Source organism: Rattus norvegicus, chromosome 15, assembly GCF_021556685.1.
Source record: "Rattus norvegicus strain SHRSP/BbbUtx chromosome 15, alternate assembly SHRSP_T2T, whole genome shotgun sequence".
Lineage (NCBI taxonomy): Eukaryota > Metazoa > Chordata > Mammalia > Rodentia > Muridae > Rattus > Rattus norvegicus.
The window spans coordinates 35,787,986-35,810,509 of NC_141548.1; the positions used below are offsets into that span (position 1 = coordinate 35,787,986).

The 22,524-nt window shown below is 44.9% G+C and overlaps 1 protein-coding gene across 3 annotated transcripts in view; it reads right to left on the reverse strand.

Annotated features, from left to right (window-relative positions):
• Positions 1–11,276: 11,276 nt before the first annotated feature.
• The window catches only part of Micu2 (mitochondrial calcium uptake 2), an 82,016-nt gene continuing 70,768 nt past the window's right edge, over positions 11,277–22,524 (reverse strand). For 2 of the 3 annotated variants that reach the window (XM_087584922.1, XM_087584923.1), the window contains exons 8-11: positions 19,310–19,481; positions 13,978–14,086; positions 13,444–13,601; positions 11,279–12,407 (exon numbers count right to left, since the gene is read on the reverse strand). In XM_087584922.1, the coding sequence (XP_087441048.1) occupies positions 12,303–12,407; positions 13,444–13,601; positions 13,978–14,086; positions 19,310–19,481 (544 nt within the window). In that variant the 3' untranslated portion in view covers positions 11,279–12,302. Of the gene's footprint in view, positions 12,408–13,443; positions 13,602–13,977; positions 14,087–19,309; positions 19,482–22,524 lie in introns of all 3 variants that reach the window. The other variant, NM_134396.2, reaches the window with a different exon arrangement.

A 22,524-nucleotide genomic window follows, 5' to 3' on the forward strand; every position in this document is an offset into this window, starting at 1 on the left:
AAAAAAAAAAAAAGAAACCCAAAAAACTCCTTGTTCGTGTCTTAAATACCCTTCAACCCAAAGTCCCTCCTTCCTATTTCCTTATACTCACTTCCTGTCTTGACCTGGGTTGACTTTATTTACCTCTTGTTTACCAAAAGTTCTTGGGGTTGAAGGTGTGTGCTAGGACTGAGCCGCACCACAACAAGCTTTTTCCCAGTTCATAATCTTGGGCTCACAATGTGCTCCAATACACTGCAATGGAGAACTGAACCTTGGGCTCTTAAGCATGAAACCATCTCTTCAGTGCTTGGAGCTGAGGATTATAGGAAAGGAAATCAAATAGGCAACAGGGTGCATTAGATGCATCTTGCTAAGTGTATGGGTGAACTGCATATGACTTTCGGTAACTTTTGGCTTTGTCTTAAACAAGGTGCCATCTCCATGTCTGTTGGAGTTAGGGTTCTATTGCTATGATAAACACCACTGACCGAAAGCAACCAGGGGAGTGTCTTAGGGTTTTATTGCTGAGGAGAGATACCTTGACTATGGCAACCGTTATAAAGGAAAAATTGTTCAAAGGTTCAGTCCATTATCCTCATGGCAGAAAGCATGGCGGCATGCAGGCAGACATTGTGCTAGAGAAGGAGCTGAGAGTTCTCTAGATCTGAAGGCTACAGGAAGAAAAGTGTTACACTGGGCCTGGCTTGAGCATCTAAGGCCTTGAAGCCCACCCCCTAGTGACACATTCCAACCAAGTCACACCTATTCCAACAAGGCCATACTTCCTAATAGCACCACTCCCTATAGACTTATGGAGACCGTTTTTAATTCAAACCACCAAAGGGAGGAAAGGATTTATTCTGCTTATAGTTCTGAAGTACAGTGCATCATCCAGAAAAGTCAGGGCAGGAACTCAGAGCAGGAACCTGGGGCAGGAGCTGAAGTAGAAGGTATGGAGGGATGCTGGTTGCTGGCTTCCTCAGCCTGCTTTCTTATAGCACCACCAGCCTAGGTGTAGCATCATCCACAATGGGCTGGGTCCTCTCATCTTGATTATTAATCAAGAAAATGCACCGGAATTCTGACAGGACCATAACCACACGCAGTACCATGAGGCTGCCAAAGGGAACCCTATCTTCTGCACGTATGCTGGAATGTGAATATAAGCAGCAAGCTGACAACAGCTGTGTACATAGCAACAACAAGCTGACAACAGCTGTGTACATAGCAACAACAAGCTGACAACAGCTGTGTACATAGCAACAACAAGCTGACAACAGCTGTGTACATAGCAACAACAAGCTGACAACAGCTGTGTACATAGCAACAACAAGCTGACAACAGCTGTGTACATAGCAACAACAAGCTGACAACAGCTGTGTACATAGCAACAACAAGCTGACAACAGCTGTGTACATAGCAACAACAAGCTGACAACAGCTGTGTACATAGCAACAACAAGCTGACAACAGCTGTGTACATAGCAACAGCAAGCTGACAACCGCTGTGTACATAGCAACAAGCTGACAACCGCTGTGTACATAGCAACAACAAGCTGACAACAGCTGTGTACATAGCAACAACAAGCTGACAACAGCTGTGTACATAGCAACAACAAGCTGACAACAGCTGTGTACATAGCAACAACAAGCTGACAACAGCTGTGTACATAGCAACAAAACCGTGCACAAAGTGGCCAAGCTGACCATCCATGCAAAAGTGTAGCCGCGAATAGGTAGTGTTTTTCCACACAGTGCCCGGGCTAAGGGTGCCAGGTGCCTCTCTCATGTAGACACTGCCCACACCGTGGTCACTGCATGATGACTGACCTCTTTCTCCACCTGTATAGTAAGTGCCAGGTTCTGAAAGAAAGAAAGGAAGAAAGAAAGAAAGAAAGAAAGAAAGAAAGAAAAGGAAGGAAGGAAAGGAGGGAAAGAAAGGAAGAGAAAGGAAAGGAAGAGAAAAGAAAACGTATCACCGGCTTGCCCACAGTCCAGTCTGGAGGAACATTTTCTCAACTGAGGCTTCCTCTTCCAAAGTGACTCTATTGTGCCAAGTTGATGTAAAATCTAAGCAGCACCATGGCAAAGGTACAGTTTACCCCCTTCTCAACGTTGGTCATTCCGGGAGAGTGCTTTTTTTTCACCATAAAGTTACAAAGAAATCACCCATGGCATCTGGGCATACTGGAGGGAAAGGAACTGGACTGCACATCTGAAGGAGGAACCTGTCCATACCGGATCAGTCAGAACTCAGGAAGGTGGTAGTGGAGGTTTACAAAATCATGTTTCTCTGTAAAATTCACTAGTGATTTCAGGGTTTCCCAATGAACCCAGGCAGCAGCATGTCTCTTCTTTTTTTCCCCCTCCCCCACCCTACATCCTTCTCTCTCTCCTTTCCTTCTTTTTCCTTCCCCTCACCTGTCCCTTCTTCCTCTGACTTCCTCTTTCTCTCCTTCACCATTCATGCGTTTCTGTCCTTTTTCTGTCCAGTCCTCTAAAGATGTTTCCATCACACCAGCTAACTCTGTACAGCCTCTCGAAGTTAGTAGATTGCCACCTCCAATTGCTACATTTATTTCTGGTTGTAGGGTGACTTTTCCTCGGGAAATGTGTGTGTGTGTGTATGTGTGTGTGTGTGTGTGTGTGTGTGTGTGTGTGTGTGTGTGTGTGTGTTTCCGGGGAGTGGAGTGGGGGGAGAATCTATCCACTCAAGATAGGGCAATGATGATATACCAAAGAAATGATTCCTCCCAAGTCTAGCTTGGGCACCGCTCTTGGAAGCATGGGAGAGGTGTTTCATGCCCCAGTGCTGGTGACTTAAAGATAGCTGAGATCACCAGAATGCTGAAGCGAGCTGGTGACGACTCAGGCAGTGGTGTCTCTGCAGCTCCCTGAACAACTCCAAAGCAGCAACCAGAAAGATTTGTCTCTCCAGCAGTTATCTCTGCTTCTAGAACCCGGGGGAGGCCTCTGTGAGTCTCACATTGTAACTTTCTAAGGTTTCCGAGTCTCTAAATGGCCTGTTTACTTTCTTCTTTCCGGGAGAGAATGTTTCCGTTCAGGGAGAATTGGCTACACATCTCTAGCTTTATGAGATTTATTGTGTCTGACTTTCTGGAAATCTAAACAGATAGCTTGTGGTCAGTTGCTCATTGATCAGTCCAGGAAGGATTTATTGATGGCCTGTAAGCCATAAAGAACGTCTGGATTCAATTTCTGTCATGGAAAGCATGGATTGATGTCACAGGTCATGAAAAAGGCTTTGAGTTCCGTGATCAGAAAGGAGCAGGCCTTTAGGGAACATAGAGATTCACCATCTCTGTGGCTTGACATTTCTGTAAGGTCATTCAGACCCACATGTTTCTGAAAGCAAGCAGAGTGGACCTGTTGTCATGGATACTGAAAGGTGCTTCAGGAGGTGGCAGAACAGGCTATTGAAATGGCCCAAGTAGCCCCATATCCTGACTATGCTAACTCACTTTGGGGGACACTTAAGTGGGATACACACTCTGCTGTGTGCAGTGATCCAGATTCTGAAGAAGGGGTCATATCTGGTTTGCTTAGCACTGTAAGCCTAGCACAATGTCAGGCACATAAAAGATAGTCATTGAATAATGCAAATAAATTCATAAGTGAGATGTTATTAGGGAGGTCCATGCCTTCCTAACAAAAAATTTTAATCTTATAATTTCAATCATTGAGGTTTTGCTTATGATGGTTAGATTTAATTATCATCTTGATGTGTAATGTAGGATCACCTGGGAAGACAGTCTCTGAGTAATTGCTAGATCAGATTAGCCTGTAGGCTTGTCTGTGAAGATTGTCTTAATTTATGTGAAAAGACCAAGCCTACCATGGGCAGCACTATTCCCTAGTTGGGGGGGGCATGGACTGAGTAAGGGGGGAGAAGTGGAGCTAAACACAGTCAAGTAACAGCATGCATGCACTCATCTCTCTCTGCCTTTGACTGTGGATATGATGTGAACTGGTGACTTCCCTGAGATGGGCTGTAACATGGAATTGTGGGCATACATAAACTCTTCCTCCCCTAAATTGCTGCCCCACCCCCTAGGTCATTTTATTACAGCAAACTAGGACCATTATCCTCTATTGTGTTATTAGAATACTATTGTGTTTACACTTTTTCTTTTCTTTTCTTTTTTAAAGATTTTATTTATTTATTTATTTATTTATTTATTTATTTACTTATTTATGTGAGTACACTGTTGCCATCTTCAGACAAACCAGAAGAGGGCACCAGATCCCTGTTGCAGATGGTTGTGAGCCACCATGTGGTTGCTGGGATTTGAACTCAGGACCTCTGTTAGAGCAGTCAGTGCTCTTAACCACTGAGCCGTCTCTCCAGCCCACTTTACATTTTCAAATAGAAGAGACATTTGTGACTAGAGAGTGAAGTACGCTGTTGAAACTGGTGGGGTTTGTTGTTGTCTGTGGTGCTGGTGGTGGTGTTGGTACCCAAGGCCTTGAACATGCTAAGCAAGTACTCTATAATTAAGCTTCATTCCCAGCCCTAGAACACAGTTAAGGATAAATTGACTTCGAAGTCTGTGTTCAGGTTTTCAGTTGCTGTACTGAGGCATAAGAAGCTGGAGGCGTCCGTCTTGGGAGTGGCGAGTCCAGGGATAGTTCTCCTAGCTACATCACTGCGGAGGGCATCATGGAAGGATGCACATGAAAGGGAGAGCCAGCATGCCTGAGTGATTTAGACTCTAGACACATTGTCTTAAAACTATCCATCTTCACGAGGACTCCATCAGGGAACCACAAGAGCACTTCAGTTCTTTCTGAAGGCCCCAGCAGCCTACCTCACCTCAGTGACCTAGCTGTCTTCTGTTAGTCCCAGCTCTTCTGAGACCTACCACCTTTAAACATCACCCCACTGGGTGCCAAGTTTCTAACATGCATTTTCGGGGTGTCAAATGACATCCAAACCATAGCAGGGTCTTTAAGTGCATAGTAAGAAAAATAGATTGTAGAATCAGATACTCGGGTTCAAGTTATTAGCTACAGGACGTTGTAGAATTTGCCTATCCCCCTCAGACTCACCCCTCCTACTATATAGCGTTTGCTATGGGGATTGAGTGAGGTTTTATGTATAATACATATATATATATATATATGGGTAGGTTTAGTAAGAAATAAGTAGCTAAGCATGGTGGCATACACGTTTAATCCCAGGTCTCAGGAGACAGAGGCAGGCAGACCTGGCAGTTCAAGGCCTGGCCTACAGGAGTGAGTTCTAGGACAGTTAGGGTTACATAGACCCTATCTCAACAACAACAACAACAACAACAACAACAACAACAACAACAACAACGTAAAACATTCTTTCACACAAAATTCACAGCAAAGCCTCTTTCAAAGGCCAACAGAAAGCAAATACTTCGGGTGGGTTTGGACTGGCCACGTCTTGGTGAATGCTTACCAGCACTCGGAAGAATGAGCAGCTGCTGTTGGGTGAAGAGGAAGGAAAGGAACTGTGGCCTTTGTTCTGTGTGGAGGTTGAATAAGAATGGTCCCCAAATACTCCTGGAACTATTTGAAAATGATTAGGGGACATGGGTCTCATTGAATTAGGTGTCTGGCTTTGAGGTTACAGAAGCTAGCCCATCCTGAGTGTTTTCTTTCTCCCTTCTTCGTGGCTGTATCTTAAGATGAGAGCTCTCAGCGACTGCTCCTATGTCCGCCTGTCTGCCAGCTGCCATGCTTCCCACCATGGTGGTCATAAACTCTAGTCCTAAGGAAGTTTAAGCCCCAAATAAGCATTTCCTTTTGCAAGTTGCCTTGGTCATGGTGTCTTATCACAGAAACAGAAAAGTAACTAAGACAGTCCTCCCTCTAGACACACATCTATTTTTATTTCCTGGCACAGGATCATTGCATCAAAGTCCATATTAAGTATTATAACAGCAGGGCTGGAGAGATGGTTCAGTGATTAAGGGCACTGGCTGCTCTTCCAGAGGTCCTGAGTTCAGTTCTCAGCACCCGTATTGCAGCTCGCAGATGCCTGTAACTCCAGAATCCAACACATGCAGGAGAAACACCAATGCACATAAAATAATTTAAAAAGCATAGCAGAAAATTTGATTAAAAAGCTGTTTAAAATAGGTATTAGGGAATTTTAATCAAAGAGAACACTGGAGTAACAGAGAAATTTCTGCTCGAAGCAGCTATATCATGTCGAGGGCTTGAGCATGAAGGCAAGAGGTCAGAGTTATCGCATTCCAGAAGCTTGAAGGAACAGTTCTACAAGCTTAGGAAAGGATGCCCAGAGACAGAGGCTAGTGCCTCTGGGGTGGGGTTGGGGAGAGCACAAACAATGAAGTTGGTTCTAGGCTTGCCAAAAAAAAAAAAAAAAAAAAAAAAAGGCAGCCACAGACTGGTACTGCAGGGCTGAAGGCCGAGGCTGGAGATATCACAGGCCTTGTCTTCCAGCACCAGGCTTGAAGCCTCCCTTGTACTGCTCAGGGTGGGCAGAGGGCAGGATGCTGCCAGCAGGTAAAGGTGCTTTATCCCCAGCGCTGCCTAGCTTCACAAGAGCCCAGTGCGCACGGAATAAAGGTGCTGGAAGAGTGGGTGAGACTTCGCCATCTGCAGGATCCTGAAACTTAACGTGTACACTGTCTTCATTAGGGTGTCTATTGCTGCAATGGCCCACCACGACCCAAAGCAAGCTGGGGAGGAAAGGGTTCACTCAGCTTACACTGCCACACTGCTGTTCATCATGGAAGGAAGTCAGGGCAGGAACTCACACAGGGCAGGAACCTGGAGGCGGGAGCTGATGCAGAAGCCATGGAGGGTGCTGCTTACTGGCCTGCTCAGTCTGCTTTCTTATAGAATCCAGGATTACCTGCCCAGGGATGGCACCACCCACAATGGGCAGGGCTTCCCCCATTATTAATTGAGAAAACATCTTACAGCTGGATTTTCTTTTTTCTTTTTTCTTTCGGAGCTGGGGACCAAACCCAGGACCTTGCGCTTGCTAGGCAAGCGCTCTACCACTGAGCTAAATCTCCAAACCCCCCAAGCTGGATCTTAAGGAGGCATTTTCTATTTTTTAAAAAGATTTATTTTATGTATGTGAGTACACTGTTGCTGTCTTCAGACACACCAGAAGAGGGCATCAGATCTCATTACAGATGGTTGTGAGCCATCATCATATGGTTACTGGGAATTGAACTCAGAACCTCTGGAAGAGCAGTCAGTGCTCTTAACCGCTGAGCCATCTCACCAGCCCAATGAGGCATTTTCTCAAGTGAGGCTCCCTTCTTTCAGGTGACGTAAGCTTGTGTCAAGTTGACATAAGATTAGCCCAGCACACCCTCTCACACTTTAACTGGACGCCAAGAATTCAGTCATATAATCTACTTATCCGTTTTCGTGGTGCTGGATACGCATGTGATTTCTGGTCTTAGCACTTGAAATGATGCAGCAAACAATCTTTTCTTCTCTTTGGATCGTTAACTTTTGTAGTTGGGGCTAGCTGATACAGTTATGACTCATACGAGGAGAAGATAGATATTCACAGTTTTTCTTTTTCTGGGCCTTAAAATTAGTGTTTTTGTCACCACCAAACACCTCTCACGAATAGTCTGCAAACCTGAGTGGTATAGACACAACGGCATCTCTCATTTCACTCTCTTGGAAGGAGAATTGACTCTAGCAAAACGAAGGGGAGTACCTGGCAGGCCCATGGGTACACTGTGTCCAGTGACACTGTGGTGGTGGAGACTCTGAAGTAACTTCACAAGACCAAGCTTCCTTCCCTTCCTCTTCAAACACAGCCACCCGGACAGCAGGCCCACATTCTTCAGAGCACACTCTTGCCTGGCCAGGGCGTGGCAGGCCACAGCTGCCTGCAGTGATTTGACAGTCTGTGCTAGTGCCTGGGCATGCTTTTGGGATGCAAGGGTGCCATCTTGTGGAACTTCTGTGTTGAATTCCAGTTATCTGAAAGCCACTGCAGTGACGCTGCAAGGACTGGTGCGATTGCTTTTCCCCTTTGCCTCTTATCCTATGGCTCGGACGTGGTTGCACTTTGAATTTGCACTCTACATTTTGAGAACATGCACTCCTTCTTATGATGATTCTTAATGTGCTTACATTAAAAAGTGATTTCAATTAAAACATTTTCTACTTATTTTAATGTATGGGTGCTAGGGCCATGTAGCGGTCACAAGGCAACTTTTGGGAGTCAAGCTCTTTCTTTCCAATATGTGGGTCCTGAGAACTGAAATCAGGTCATCAGCCTTGGCAGCAAGTGCTTTTAGTCACTGAGCCATCTCATAGGCTCCTGAATTTTTATTTATTTTTGAGACAGGGTTTCTCTTTGTAGTCTTGGCTGTCCTGGAGCTCTTTATGTAGACCAGGATGGTCTTGAACTCACAGAGATCCATAGTGGGATTCTATCCCACCAGTGGGTTCCAGGGTTCGAACTCAGATCGGCAGGCTTGGTGGCAAGCACTTTTATCCTTTGAGCCTTGTCAGTAGCTCTTGTTTCTGATTTACATAAATTATGGTTGTTATAGGCCTCACTCCTGATGTCTTCAGCTTATTGTATGGACATAGATCCCTGCTGTTTTAGTTCTCACTCAGTGCTGTCTTCCTTGGCACAATTTATTTCCTTAGTGGTGGACACTGGTGCAGGCAGTCCTGACAGGAAGGCCCTTGCAGCTACCCTCGTGCATGTACATCAGCATGCTCCTCTGGGGTATCTGTGCAGGAGGCAGGCTTGCTCTAAGTTCCCTTAAGATTGCCAGTGTGTAGTCAGCAGACACAGGGCTCTTGTTTCCTGAGTCCATGCCAACACTTGAAAATCACATTTCTATTTTTTGCCAATCTGATAAGTATGGATTGATGTCTTAATTTGTACGCTGATCACTAATGAGCTCAGAGCTTTCTTGGGAGACTCAGGCCAATCTCTGTGCTCTCTTCCCTCACAAGGTGAATGTCGCCATCGGCTGCTTTACCTTGTCTTCCGTCTTCCCACTCCTTTTCTTCTCTGTCCCCTCCCTCTGCACCTCCCCTTCTATCCCATTCCTGCTGCTCCTCCCTGCTTCTCTTTTCCTCCCTCTCCTTTCTGACATGGCATTTCTCCCTTTCCTCTCCAAGTTGATTTTAGTCATGCTGTTTGTCACAGCACAGGAAATAAACTAGAAGAGAGGTCAGCACCAGGATCATGGAGTGCTGTTTTCACAGATGTCACACACCATGGTGGTTTTGGAAGGACTGTGGAAAAAATTTGGGGTCTCAGTGCTCAGAGCTCAATGTGCTGCCACGGGAGCTCGGAAGATAGCAATGTTGAGAGCAGTGCAGACAGCAGAGGCCTGGCTTGGGAAGTTCCAGAGGGAAGCCTAGACTTTATAGAGCAATCTTTGTGACATTATGAATTAGAAATCTGGGGTTTCACATGAAGCTCAAGAAAAGGAAGACCAAAGTGTGGATGCTTCAGACCTTCTTAGAAGGGGGGAAAATACTCACAGGAGGAAATACGAAGACAAAGTGTGGAACAGAGACCGAAGGAAAGGCTATCCAGAGACTGCCCCACCTGGGGATGCATCCCATATACAGACCCCAAACCCAGACAATATTGCAGATGCCAAGAAATGCTTGTTGACAGGAGCCTGATATGAATGTCTCCTGAGAGGCTCTGCCACAGCATGACAGATAGAGGCAGATGCTCGCAGACACAACCACTAGACTGAGAACGGGGTCTCCAATGGAGGAGTTAAAGGACTGTAGGAGCTGAAGGGATTTGCAACCCCATGAGAACAACAATATCAACCAACCAGACTCACCAGAACTCCCAGGGACTAAACCACCATCCCAAGAGTACACAGGGATGGGACTATGGTTCCATGTGCATATGTAGCAGAGGATGGCCTTGTCAGGCATCGGTGGGAGGAGAGGTTCTTGGTCCTGTGAAAGCTTGATGCCCCAGTGTAGGGGAATGACAGGGTAGTGAGGTAGGAGTGGGTGGATGGATGGGGGAGCGCTCTCATAGAAGCAGGGGGAGGGGGAATGGAATAGCAGCTTTCTGGAGGGGAAACCGGGAAAGGGGATAACATTTAAAATGTAAGTAAAAAATAATATCCAATAAAAGAAAAAAAAAAGAATCTGGGGTTTCTGATTATTTGGGGCTGTTAGAGATCAGCACCACTGAGGTATAATCTGGGAAGTGTTTGCTCAGGGTCAGCACACAAAAGCTGTGGTCCAGACAGGGATTAAAGCTGCATCTCAAGCTTGGAGCACGATTCCAGTCTTCCACACAGCACGCTGGTTTTGTAGCCTGAGAGCTGCAGGACAGAGGTGTCTTTGAAGAGGCTTGGCATTGTGAGAGGCCTGGGAGCCATCATGTCTTCTCAGGTGCGTGGTTCCACGTATACAACTTCAAAGACTCATCTGTCCACAACTTTTGTATTTTGCAGCATGTGCATGACCCATTCTTGCTGCTTTCTAACCTAACTCTGAGCAGGATCACTTTGCATCACTTTTGTCTGGTTTTCTATTGTCTTTTCTTGTACTTTTGGCATTGTATCTAAGAAACCAGGAATTGTTTCTGTCGAGAAGCCTTCTGTTTTCTTCCATTGAGTGCATTGATGCACTTGGAGTGGACCTTTTTGTATATGGTAAAAGGTAAGGATTCAACCTCACTCTTTCCTGAGGATATCTAGTTTTCCTAGCACAATTTGTTGAAAAGACCCAAACAAACAGTCGTTTCTTAAGTTAATATTCTCGGTAGCCTTGTTGAAAATTATCTGACCATGTCTGTGAGGGGTCCCTACTGTAGGCTACTGGCCTTGCAGCTGTGTCCAACCTTTTGGTACTGAGATACCTCTCTGTCATGTCTTTCGTCCCAGTACTTGGGAGACAGAGGCGGGTGGGTCTCTGTGAATTCAATGGAGATGCTGAATTACATACTGAAGTCTAGGCCAGGCAGAGGAACATCGTTAACATCCTGTCTCAAGACAACCTAAGACCCAAACTACAACAAGACCAAAATGTCACAATGCTTTATGATTTCTGGACTGTTGTGACACTGTGTCCATGAAGACATGGACAAATGACTCAGCAGATAAAGGGCAGGGTCCTGGAGAGATGGCACAGGACCTGGGTTTGGTCCCAGCACCTACATACACTGTGTCTCACCGTCCACGGGTACACACAAGGCACACACATATGTGTAGGTAAGACACCTAGACACATCAAGTAAAATAAGTAAATCTGAAAAAAAAGACTGGATGACAGACCAGAGGAGTACCACCGCCCGAGTCTAGTTTGGTGAATCAATGGGTTTATTGGATGACTGCAGAAACATGGGGGTTATTTACAGGAACAGGGGCTTCCACACATACGTGTGCCCACCTGTATACAGAAACATATACATACTTTTCCACATAACATTATTTCAAATTTATTTTATTGCAAACAACTTTATAGTGCCATACTGAATGTTTCCCACAACCCAAGACACCTTACCTTATGAAACCTTGATATTATGATCAGTGTGTGTGTATCTGTGTGCACGAGTGGCTGGAGATTGAACTGTCTGCTGCTTGTTAGCAAAGTATGGTACATAGCTATGTCCTATGCTGGTTGAGCCCCCACACCTATGTATCTGGGAGAGGACACTATACTTATATTTCAAAAGCATGGAAATTTATAAAAGAAATAATTCTTTTTGTATCAATGTAAACACTTTATCCTGCTTCCAGACAGGACACTGTCACTTACATGTTATTTTCAAGGTAGAAACACCGAAGCAAGTGTTAACTTCAACTACTCCCTAGGCCACCATGGCTTCTGGGATCGATACCTGTCTTGGGAACGATGTCCCTTCCCTGGTGGACTTGTTTAGCCCTCCAGAAAGCACACTGCATTCTCATGTCCAAAGCACGCAGTGCCAGCCTTGGCCTTCGGCTTCCTAAAGCATCCCTTTGCATTCGGGCCTTTAACAGAGCAGTGCATGTTTTCATAGAAGAATACTTTGTCAATGAAAATTCACCAAGACATTACCGAGTCAGCGCTGGTGAGATGGCTTATCAGGTGAAGGCACTTGCCACCAAAGCTCATAACCTGAGTTCAATCTCTGGACTCCCATGGAGAACCGGCTCCCACAGGTTGGCCTCTGACTTCCTACTGTGGCACACAATTATTCACCTCCCCTCATCCCTCCAAAACCCCCAAGTCAGAAAATGAGTACATGGCGTCTTTATCCGCACGGCAACTCAATGAAGACTTATGGAAAACCAGCCAGTTCTTTGAGAACTATCCCGGCCCCGTGAGCTGTTACGTCTTTCAGAAAGGGCCCTTCCCGGCCTGTTTCCAGGCCTCCTTCACTCCCTTAATGCTTTCCTTCTTCACGCACTTCCAGTATTCTTGCACACTCTGCTGCTGCGACACCTGCCATCCGGAGAGAAAGATGAGCAGTCACTGCCGAGGCATGGCTGCATGTCCTGACAGTACTGTTTACTGCCTCCCCACACTTCTCTAAAGAAAGCTCAAGTCCTTTACACGCATAGGCCACATGCATGCCATGGAAGCCATAGTTATTAACTTCCCCCAGATACAGGTGCTGTGGGAATTCTTGTAGATGAGTGTTTCTAAGTTGTTATGAACACAAGCATCGATTACTCCTCTTTCCTGTCTCTCACCCAGCTCCCTACGACCTGTGTAGATGCCAATGCATCAACGTTCTGGGCTTGGCTTGTCCTCAGTCAGAGCCCAGCACATGACTATGAGCAGCCATGATGGGCGCTGAGAGTTCTGCGTGCTTTCTATTTAGTTCCCAATGTAGCTGTTGTTGGCAGAATCAATTAGTTTTCTTAGTTATATAGAGGCGGTATCTGAGGCACAGAAAAACAAAGAGGCCTTTCAAGATTCATTAGTTAATACATGGCAGAGCAGGATTTGAACCTGGAGATGGGTATTGAGTCCAAGGTCAGATCCAAAGTTAGACCCTAGGCTGATTTCTCAATTTAAGTTCAGATTTTTCTGTGTATATGGGTGCACATGAATATACAAGTTTGTGCATATGCATGTATGTCTAAAGTGTACATGCATGCATGTGTACAGTGACAAAGGTCAGAGGACAGCCTTGGGTGTCATTCACTGGCCAGCTGGTAACCCCACAGCCCCACTGTCTCTATCTGCCCAGAACTGAGAATCTAAGCACTTGCCACCAAGCACATGGCACCTTGCCTAGCATATCCATGGGATCTGGAGGTTGAACCCAGGGCCTTACTAACTGACGTAGCAAAGAAAACACTAACTACCATTCTTTGTACAAGAAAGTTCAGTGTTTTGGTTGTAGTTTATAATCTCTGTATTAACTTCCACTTAACATTTTACATTTCCTCTAATTCTAGGTTTAATATTCTTGTCATTAACATGTTAAAAAAATAGCTTAAAAGACAAAACAAAACTCAAGGTGTTTTACCCATAAACCTCGATGCATCCTGTTTTTCAGTACTCCAAGAAACTCCCCGTGGCTGAGGCATTCGTCCCCGTCCAGGTCAAAGATCTTGAAGACAGTGTCCAGAAGATTGTTGGAAAGCTCTTGTCCAGTCGCCACTTTCACAGCTCTCTTGAACTCCGCTAAAAAGCAAAACAAGAAACTGCCAATTAACCAGGTGACTTAGTTCAAGTGGATCTAATCCACACTTCCATTATTTGAGAAGTAAACACAAAAATACCCACATGAGTATACTCGAATCCTGAATTCGGCTAAGACACATCATGGAAGCAAAGAGAGTCATTTTACTTTACTCATGGTTGCCAGTAACATTGTCAACCCTACTCCCTTCGCCCCCTTGAGAATAAGAAAATAAAAGTAAATAAAGTAACTTTGGAGAAGTGAACTGAGAACCACCAAGAGGCATTCACTACCTTACTGCTACCACCACCTCACCACCACCATCCACCGAAGAGTGAACTATGACACACAACATAGATTAAACGATTCGTGTCTTACCCAGCCTCACAGGGCGATGAGCTAAACTGAACATCTGCATGGCGATAGCGAAGTCTTCCAAATGTGTTGTAAAATGGCAGAAGGACTTGAACTCATCCAAACTAATGCTCTAATAAAAATAAAAGGATTTGAAATGACAATTTTGCATATACATCATAACTGCATAACTGCATCATAACTGTCTTCTATCCTAAAGCTTGGCTGGTTGATAAATACTGAAGACACAGAATAAGAACTAGATTCTAGAGCTGAGGCAGGCCCATGTGCCTTCGTGGACCAGTCCAGTTCCCTTCCTCATTCTCATTTTGAAGATGAGAATCTTCTAGTCCCCTTGTAAGGAGGCTGAGGAGTAAAGTGAGGTCATGGCTGATGTCTAAGGGAGTCTACATTAGTGTTCATAGGTGTTCTGTGGACACGTGCACACACCCACAGAGCAGCAGTCACACAAGGACATAGGACACTGTGCGTAAGCTGAGAGGCATTTCACCAAAACCAATCTAACCCAGTCTTCCAGCACTTAGCAGAGGGAAGGCAGGTCTCTGTGCTTTGTGACTGTGGCCTGTTCAGCGGGCTACTCCTACTTACTCAGTGTGCAGCACTGACCAAGAGGGGCCTATGCTGAAACTTCAGCTCTGCCACCTACGAGGTGTGTGATCTGACCCTAACTCTCAGATAGGCAACTCTTAGGGTCCTTGTCCAAGGTCTATGGAGTAGAACAACTCCGATGTGAACCTTGGTTTATCTGATTTTATTATTTATGTACTTAAAACCAAACAAACCCAAGTTAAAAAGCTATTTTTTCCAGTAAAAAGAAATCAGAGAGAAAAATTTCCTCCAAGTGATGTTGCCCAGACTGATTTCAAACTCATCATCCCTCCCGCCTCAATCTCAGCAGAAGCTGGGTTACAGGTACACACCAGCCACACTGACAGTTCTTATCTGAAGGTAAATTCTTCTGAGTTTTGTCTCTGCAGCCTTAGCCTCTCCTCTGTGTCCACTCAGGCTGGCCTGCTCTCAGCCTCTGTGGGTCTTTGTGGAATAATCACAGATTTATTTGTAAACTGTAACAAATTAGAAAATATTCTTTTAAAAAAGATTATATATATCCCAGAAGAGGGCATCAGATCCCATTACAGATGGTTGTGAGCCACCACGTGGTTGCTGGGATTTGAACTCAGGACCTCTGGAAGGGCAGTCAGTGCTCTTAACCGCTGAGCCATCTCTCCAGCTCTAGTAATCTTTTTCATATGTGGGCGGTGTTGTCTGTGCACCACTTGCATGCCTGGTGTCCACAGAGACCAGAAGGCATCAGATGCTCTGGATGGTGTCCTAGACAGTTAGGAGCTAACCATGTGGGTGCAGGAGTCAAGCTGGTCCTCTGCATGAGCAGCCAGTGCTCTTAACCACTGAGCCATCTCTGCAGTCCCAACGAAAAACTGTACAGAATATGTATGTTCCAGGTAAAGACTGCCAGTGGTAGGAAGGGTAAGGAGCCTTCCTTCCTCCTCTGAGCCCTCTTCTAATCTCACTGCACAGGCACTGACAGTGTCTGTGTGGGTCCAGAAACATGGCTCCTACAAAAGCGGCTGTGCCCCACACCACACAAACTGCCCATCTCAACTCGGGAACAGCCTCGCCACACATTTCTTCACTTTGCTTCTTTTTCCCACAGTGAGTTTGTCAGCCTAGTTGGGAAACAAGGTGCGTTTGTTTGTGTATCATATCATGAGCTCAAAACAGGCATGGGGTACAACTCTTCTGATGTCCGCTTCTCTCTTTTCATCATGCTGAGGCTGAACTCAAGACCTTGTGGATGCTGGCCTCTTCTGTTAGGTAAAAATAGCATCCTGTTACCATTGACCTTGTACAACCTCAGAATGAGGTTTTACACTGTAATATGTGATTTCTCTCCTTGTGACTTTATATCCTGTCCTGGCAAGGGCTATCACTGCTGTGTTATAACACCACAACCAAAGCAACTTGGAGGGGAAAGGGCCTACACTTTCACGTCACTGCTCATCATAGAAGGAAGTAAGGACAGGAACTCCAGCAGGACAGGAACCTGGAGGCAGGAATGATGCAGAGGCCGTGGAGTGGTGCTGCTTACAGGCTTGCTCAGCCTGCCTTCTTTCTTATAGAACCCAGGACCACCAGCCCAGGGATGGCATTACTCAGAACGGGCTGGGTCCTTCTCCAGCAATCATTAATTAAGTAAGTGCCTACAGCCTGATCTTATGGAGACATTCTCTTATTTGAGGCTCCCTCCTCTCAGATGACTTTAGCTGTGTCAAGCTGATATAAAATCACCCAGCACAGGTCCTTTGCCCACAAATCTGGTGGGCTTGCTGTGGGAGACGACACTTCTTAAATATCTTGTCAACGGAGGCACAATTGCCTTTTTCATTTTTTGGTTCCTGAACATCTTTCCAAGGATGTATGTATCACGGGCAGCCTTGAATACAGTGTTTTCCCCAGACAGAGGACAATGCTTCCTGTTACAAACTGAACACAGTGCTTCCTTCTGCAGCAAAGGTCAGGATATCTTGCTTCCCAACTCTTCTGAAAGACTAATTGGTTGGGCTGTGTATGATCACACAGAAGCTTTCCTCTGGGACTCTCGGAGCTGCTATTATGGGCAAGAGGAAACTAAGCCCAAACAGGATGCTCCTGCTACTGCTGTACTCTGAGTATTAGGTTTTTGTTGTTGGTTTTTGGCTCTGATCCAATAACCTTGTATCTTCTGTAAGCATGCATTAAACTGTGCAGGGTAATTTGGAAACAGAAAAGGTTCCAGAGACTTTATAGTGATCCACACAATGGTTTGTAAAGCTCTCAGATACAGAATGGGAAGTCTGGATCCTCTGGGTTACATCCTAATTTGCCCCAGCTGTCAACCTGACACAGCCCAGAAGAAACATTTGTGTATGTGACATCTGAGTTCCTATTCTCCAATACTGGGAACAGCTCTAGGATTATCTTTTTATCTAAGCAAGGTTGTAAATTTTCCTTTTGAAATTTTTGTTTTTGAGACATTGTTTCTCTGTGTAACCCTGGCTGTTCTAGAATTTGCTCTGTAGACCAGACTGGCATTGAATTCAAGATCTATCTGCCTCTGGAGTTCTGGGATTAAAGAAATGCACCATCATTGTAAACACTTTTTAATCTTAAAATTAAATTCATTTGCAATTATGTATTTCTATTGCAATTATCAATGGTACTGCCTTTCTGGGAGTGGTGGAATATTGGAGGCTGAGGCAGGAGAATCAGGAATTCAAGGCCTGAGTGGACTACATCGTGAGACCTTGTCTCCAGAGGAGAAAAAGATCACTCATACTTTATTTTTTCCTTTTGTTAGAAATAGCTTTGAAAGGCTAGAGTTGGCCTAGTAGTTACTAATATTGGATTCCCAACACCTACATAGAACGGGTTGCATCCTCCTAAAACTGCACTCCCAAGGGATCTGACACCCTCCTCTGGCCTCTGTGAGCATTTGCACACATGTGATTCATACATATACGCACTCAGCACACATATGGACATATACATAAATAAATCAAAAACAAAGACAAAGAAAGGGGTTCGTAATTGAAAAAAAATAGAAAGTTTTTAAGACCTTATATAAACATACTTGTTCACACCAAAACCATTTTGCTTACATAAAATTACAAAGGGGGAAAAAGAAGGCAGTGTGGCAACATATGCCAGAGGTCCCAGCTACTTTGGGAAGCTGACTATGGTAGTATCTAATAAATATTTAAACAGATCCCGGGGGCATTCCTTGCTATCCACCCTGTTCTGGGTTCTTGAATGAAAGACACATACAGAGCCTTTATATTTTGATATGTCTAAAACAGCTCAATGGCTGGGTCATTTCCTAACCTCCATATGCTAATCCACCTCCTTCTGATAATCTCAAGTTATTATTTATTATTACTTTTTTTTTTTTGGTTCTTTTTTTCGGAGCTGGGGACCGAACCCAGGGCCTTGCGCTTCCTAGGTAAGCGCTCTACCACTGAGCTAAATCCCCAGCCCCTCAAGTTATTATTTATTAATTCCTATATTTCATCTTTTCTACTCTGGGCCCAGTTGGACAGCAGCTCCCTCCCTGACCCCATATGGGCTACTGCCTCTGTCTGCCTTGCCCAGCCACTGGCTGCCAGCATCTTTATTTAGCAGTCAGAATCAACTGGGGGCAGGATCCCTCAATGTCTTATGTATGTGTGCAGATTCCCATGCAAACAATTTTGGGAGCCAAATTAACCTAAGACTAGAAATAGCTACAGCTAAGGTCACTTGAGCTCCCAAGTATAAGATCAGTCCAAGCAATATGGCAAGGCACTTATTCAAAACAAACAAAAACAAAACAAACAAACACCACTTAAAATCCACACACAGTTTCTGGAACTGTTTGAGAAGGCTGAGGAGGTGTGGCTTACTGGAGGAGAGGTATTCTACACTTTGAGGTTTCAAAAGGCTGCCATTTCCAGTGTGTTCCGTTCCTCTGCTTCGCCTGCGGGTTAAGGCATGAGCTCTCAGCTGTTCCTGCCCTCATGCCTTTGCTTTGCTTTGCTGTCAGGAGCCATTATGCCTGCTTCTATGAAAGCCTGACTGTCAGGCAGAGTCAAGTCAGGCCAAAGTCTACTGGCAGATTTCCTGGACTGCTGAACAATGGAACAATAAGAGGGGACACACTTGAAGCTCAAGGCAAGCGGCTGAGTGTTCTGTTAATCTTGGAGGAAGGAACAGGGAGGAACAGGGAGGCCTCTGGATGGGTACAGATATCAATGTGTGTCAGCCATTGTCTCTGCTGGCTTATGACTTTGCGTCCCACGATACTGTAGTCTGTAAAGCCTAAGACAATTAGACTCCAGGCTGCCGCAGTATTGACTGGCAGCCCTCCCGATTTCTAACCTTTGTCTCTGAGTCTTCTTGTGTGTCTTTCCTATAATCCTCACCTGCCAGAGGACTGCCTGGCTTCGTACTAGCCAGACTTGTACACTTTGTCACCATGGACTCTAAGTCTCTGAAACCATAGGGCCAAGCTAAATGCTTTCCTTTATAAGTTGCCTTAGGCATGGTGTTTTATCACAGCAACAGAAATCAACAGAAATGTAAATAAGACACGTACAAAACCCAGGATTGCTAGCTGGCCATTATCATTTTGTATGATACACAAACACACACAGACACACAGACACACACACACACACGCCCTTCACTTAAAATGTATACACAGGATAGTCTGAGTTACTTTAGAAGTTAATTTACTTGGTTATATGAAATTTTTAGTTTGTTTCATTTCTATCGCATGTGTAAGAAAAAGCATACCAACCTCTCCTACTGACAACTTTTCTCTCACATTTTTCCAGTAAATGTCTTTATTTTCAGAGTTAGTGAAGAAAAGTAGCCACTCTGCAAAGTCTTCTTTTCTCATGAAATTCAAACCTTTAGAAAACTGAAGGAATTCCATTTCTTGAACTTCTGTTTGTAAATTTTCCATAAATCTAAATATTAAAATAAGAAATCGGTATAAGCAGCTAGTGGCATCCCATCCTGACATTATAAGTGGGTCTGCAAGCCTGCTCCTTCTTCTGCACCAAGTGGCTGGCCTCTGGCAGGCAGCAGAAGGAAGCATCAGGGCTGTGGGAGAGAGAAGCTGGCCAAGAACAGCTCCTGTCCATCTGTCCAGCGAGTTTGTGCAGACCACATCTGGCAACCAAAGCTGTAATCAGTGTAAGTAAATCATGCAAAATGTTGCTTTAGTAGAATCACAGAGAATAACATCTTGTGGAAAGCCTTTTTTCCAACGTAGCAATATTATCAGTAACTGGGAAAATTAAAATTCAGGAGCGGATACTACCTTTAGAATCTTACTAATTAATGGTTCCTACTGTTCTACAGACACCAATGTAGAAACAATGACTTTGAACCGCAAGCTTAGATCTACACATCATCTGTCTGTAGTCTCTGGGGCAACAGTGTGAATCTAGAGACTCAACATCCCCTCTGCTTTTTAAAAACAGAGACTCTAGTCCTCTGATCAAAGGCACAGCAATAGCTCTTGGGCAGGTCCAAGTTGAGCAGACATAGAGCTGACTTTGACTTTCTTGAACAAGAATCTACAAAGGTCACACCAGGGTTTATTACGCGAGTCATGTGGAAGCATTATGAGAATTCTAAGTTTTCATGTGCAACAATCTCCTTTAATTATATACATATATATTTAATTTTATTTTTGTGTGTTATATCACAATTTAAAATGGGTGGAATATATTCATGGATTTTCTCTAGTAGGAGAAAACCACAATTGTTACTAGCTTGCTTTAGGGTCTGTACTTTACCCATAAACTTCAGAAGTGCGGAGCGGGGAGTGGGCGGAAGCGTCCGTCTCTGTGAAGAGCCTGTTACCCACAACATTGACTGAGGGTACTGAGGCACAGATTTTTCTGATGCTGTTTCTTTCTGGTCAAAGCAGAATTTTGTCTAAAACTTGATGTATTTTGGGTTGAATTAATAATGGATAAAGATATTTTACTGATATTTTGCCTTTTGTTTGACTGTTTTATCATATTGTGTATTATGGTAATAGCAATTTTTTTAGGTATGGTGTATGTGCATGTGTGTTAGTCTGTGTTCCTGTGCATATATATATATGTGTGCATGTGTGTTAGTATATGAGTATGGGTGGGTTAGTATGTGTGTATGGGTGCATGTGTGTTAGTGTGTATGTATGCGGTGCATGTGTATTAGTTCATGTGTGGGGTGTGTGTGTTAGTGTGCATGTATGGGTACATGTCTCTCTGTGTATGGGTACATGTTGGTATGTATATAGGTACATGTGTGTTGGGGTGTGTATGGGAGTATGTGTGTGTCTGAAGGCTTGTGAAGGGTATAGGTTGAAGCTTGTTGTCTACCTCCATCACTTTTCTACCTCATTTTTGAGATAGCGTCTGTCTCTGCTGATCTGTGGGCTTGGTTGGCAGTAGGCTCCAGGATCCCTCTGTGTCTGCCTCCCCAGCACTGGAGTGACAGGATGTGCCGCCAGGTTTGCTTTTGCACATTGCAGGTGCTGGCGAGCAAACTCAGGCCCTCATGTTTATAGAGCAAAACACTTAGCCGACTGACCATCACCTCGGCCTGTCAACTGATTCATACTGGGATTATCAAGAGAATGCTTCATGTGTAAACGAGTATGTAGCAAATGAAGAGACCCTGCACAACAAGAAGCTGTGCTGTCCTTCCGAGACAGGAAAAAGGTGAGAAGTTGGTAGGCTGGCTGAGGAGTGGAGCAGGAGTAAAGAACTGTGCTGGGCGGCTAAAATGCTGGAGGAGAATTGGAAGAACCAGAGATCAGCTGAAGGGAATTGGTAGTATTTGGTGACCACCCGGACAGAGAATGAGATAAAAAAATCAGAGCCAATGCCTTATTCTGAATGGCACTGACTACAGCATGCTTCTGCTTACTGGGGCCAGTTCTCAGAGGGAAGACTACATCTATCTCCTCACACCCGACCTTCCTTGTGGTCAAGGCCTTTTTAAAGAAAACCACCTGGAGAACGCACGCAAACCTGAACACCTTCATGGGCTACAGGCCTCAGCTGCGCCGTTCTCTATCTACACGCCGCTTCTCCTCACGTGGGGTAAAACCAGCACGTACTCGCCTCCTCCCTGACAGAAGTGCTCAGTGCAATGCAGCTGGATGGGTACATGTACCACACAGCTTGCAAAAGGGACCACACTTTGCATTTGAGACACAGCCTGTCATACAACAGCACATATGTATATGTATTAGCAAATCTTAGCAAAGATGTAGTGAGCTGGGGGAGGCTCTGCCCAGAGGCCCGCTCTGCAGCCCACAGCACACTGGTCTGGAGTCTAATGCCTTTCAAGTCCATATTTTCTTGCTGTTCTGATCTTCTTCTTAGTAGCTGTTTTAAGACTGTGTTAAGAGAGTGCTGCAGGGAGGCCCTCTCGTGTGAAAGCTTTACCTGAGACATGGAGCTGTCTGCTTTCCAGGGAACTGCTCTGGTGCTTTCCCAGTATGGCTGATGGTATGTTTGCATTTACTGCTGGGTCTCTGCACACCACAGCTGAGTCCCCACATCTCAGATCAGTTTCAATGCAGAGTAAATCCAGCTGAGATCAGCCAGTGCTGGCCCCAGCAGAGCTGTACTCAGGGACACAGTGCATGGCCCTTGTTGGGCTGGTTTGTTCGGTATTAAGAACAAAGTGGCAGGGTGGTGGTGGTGGTGACACACACCTTTAATCGCAACACTCAGGCAGGAGGCAGAGGCAGGTTTCTGTGAGTTCAAGGCTAGCCTGGTCTACAGAAGGAGTTCTAGGACCGTCAGGGTACACAAAGAAACCCTGTCTCACCCCCCCCCCAAAAAAAAACCAAAGAAAAAAACAACAACAACCAATACACCAACCAACCAACACCAAAGTGAAACTGGGGCATGTCTCTTAGTTGCTAGTATCAAATTACCAAAAGGAATCATTACATTTTATAAATCAGACATTATATTTTAAAATAGGCTAGAATATTTT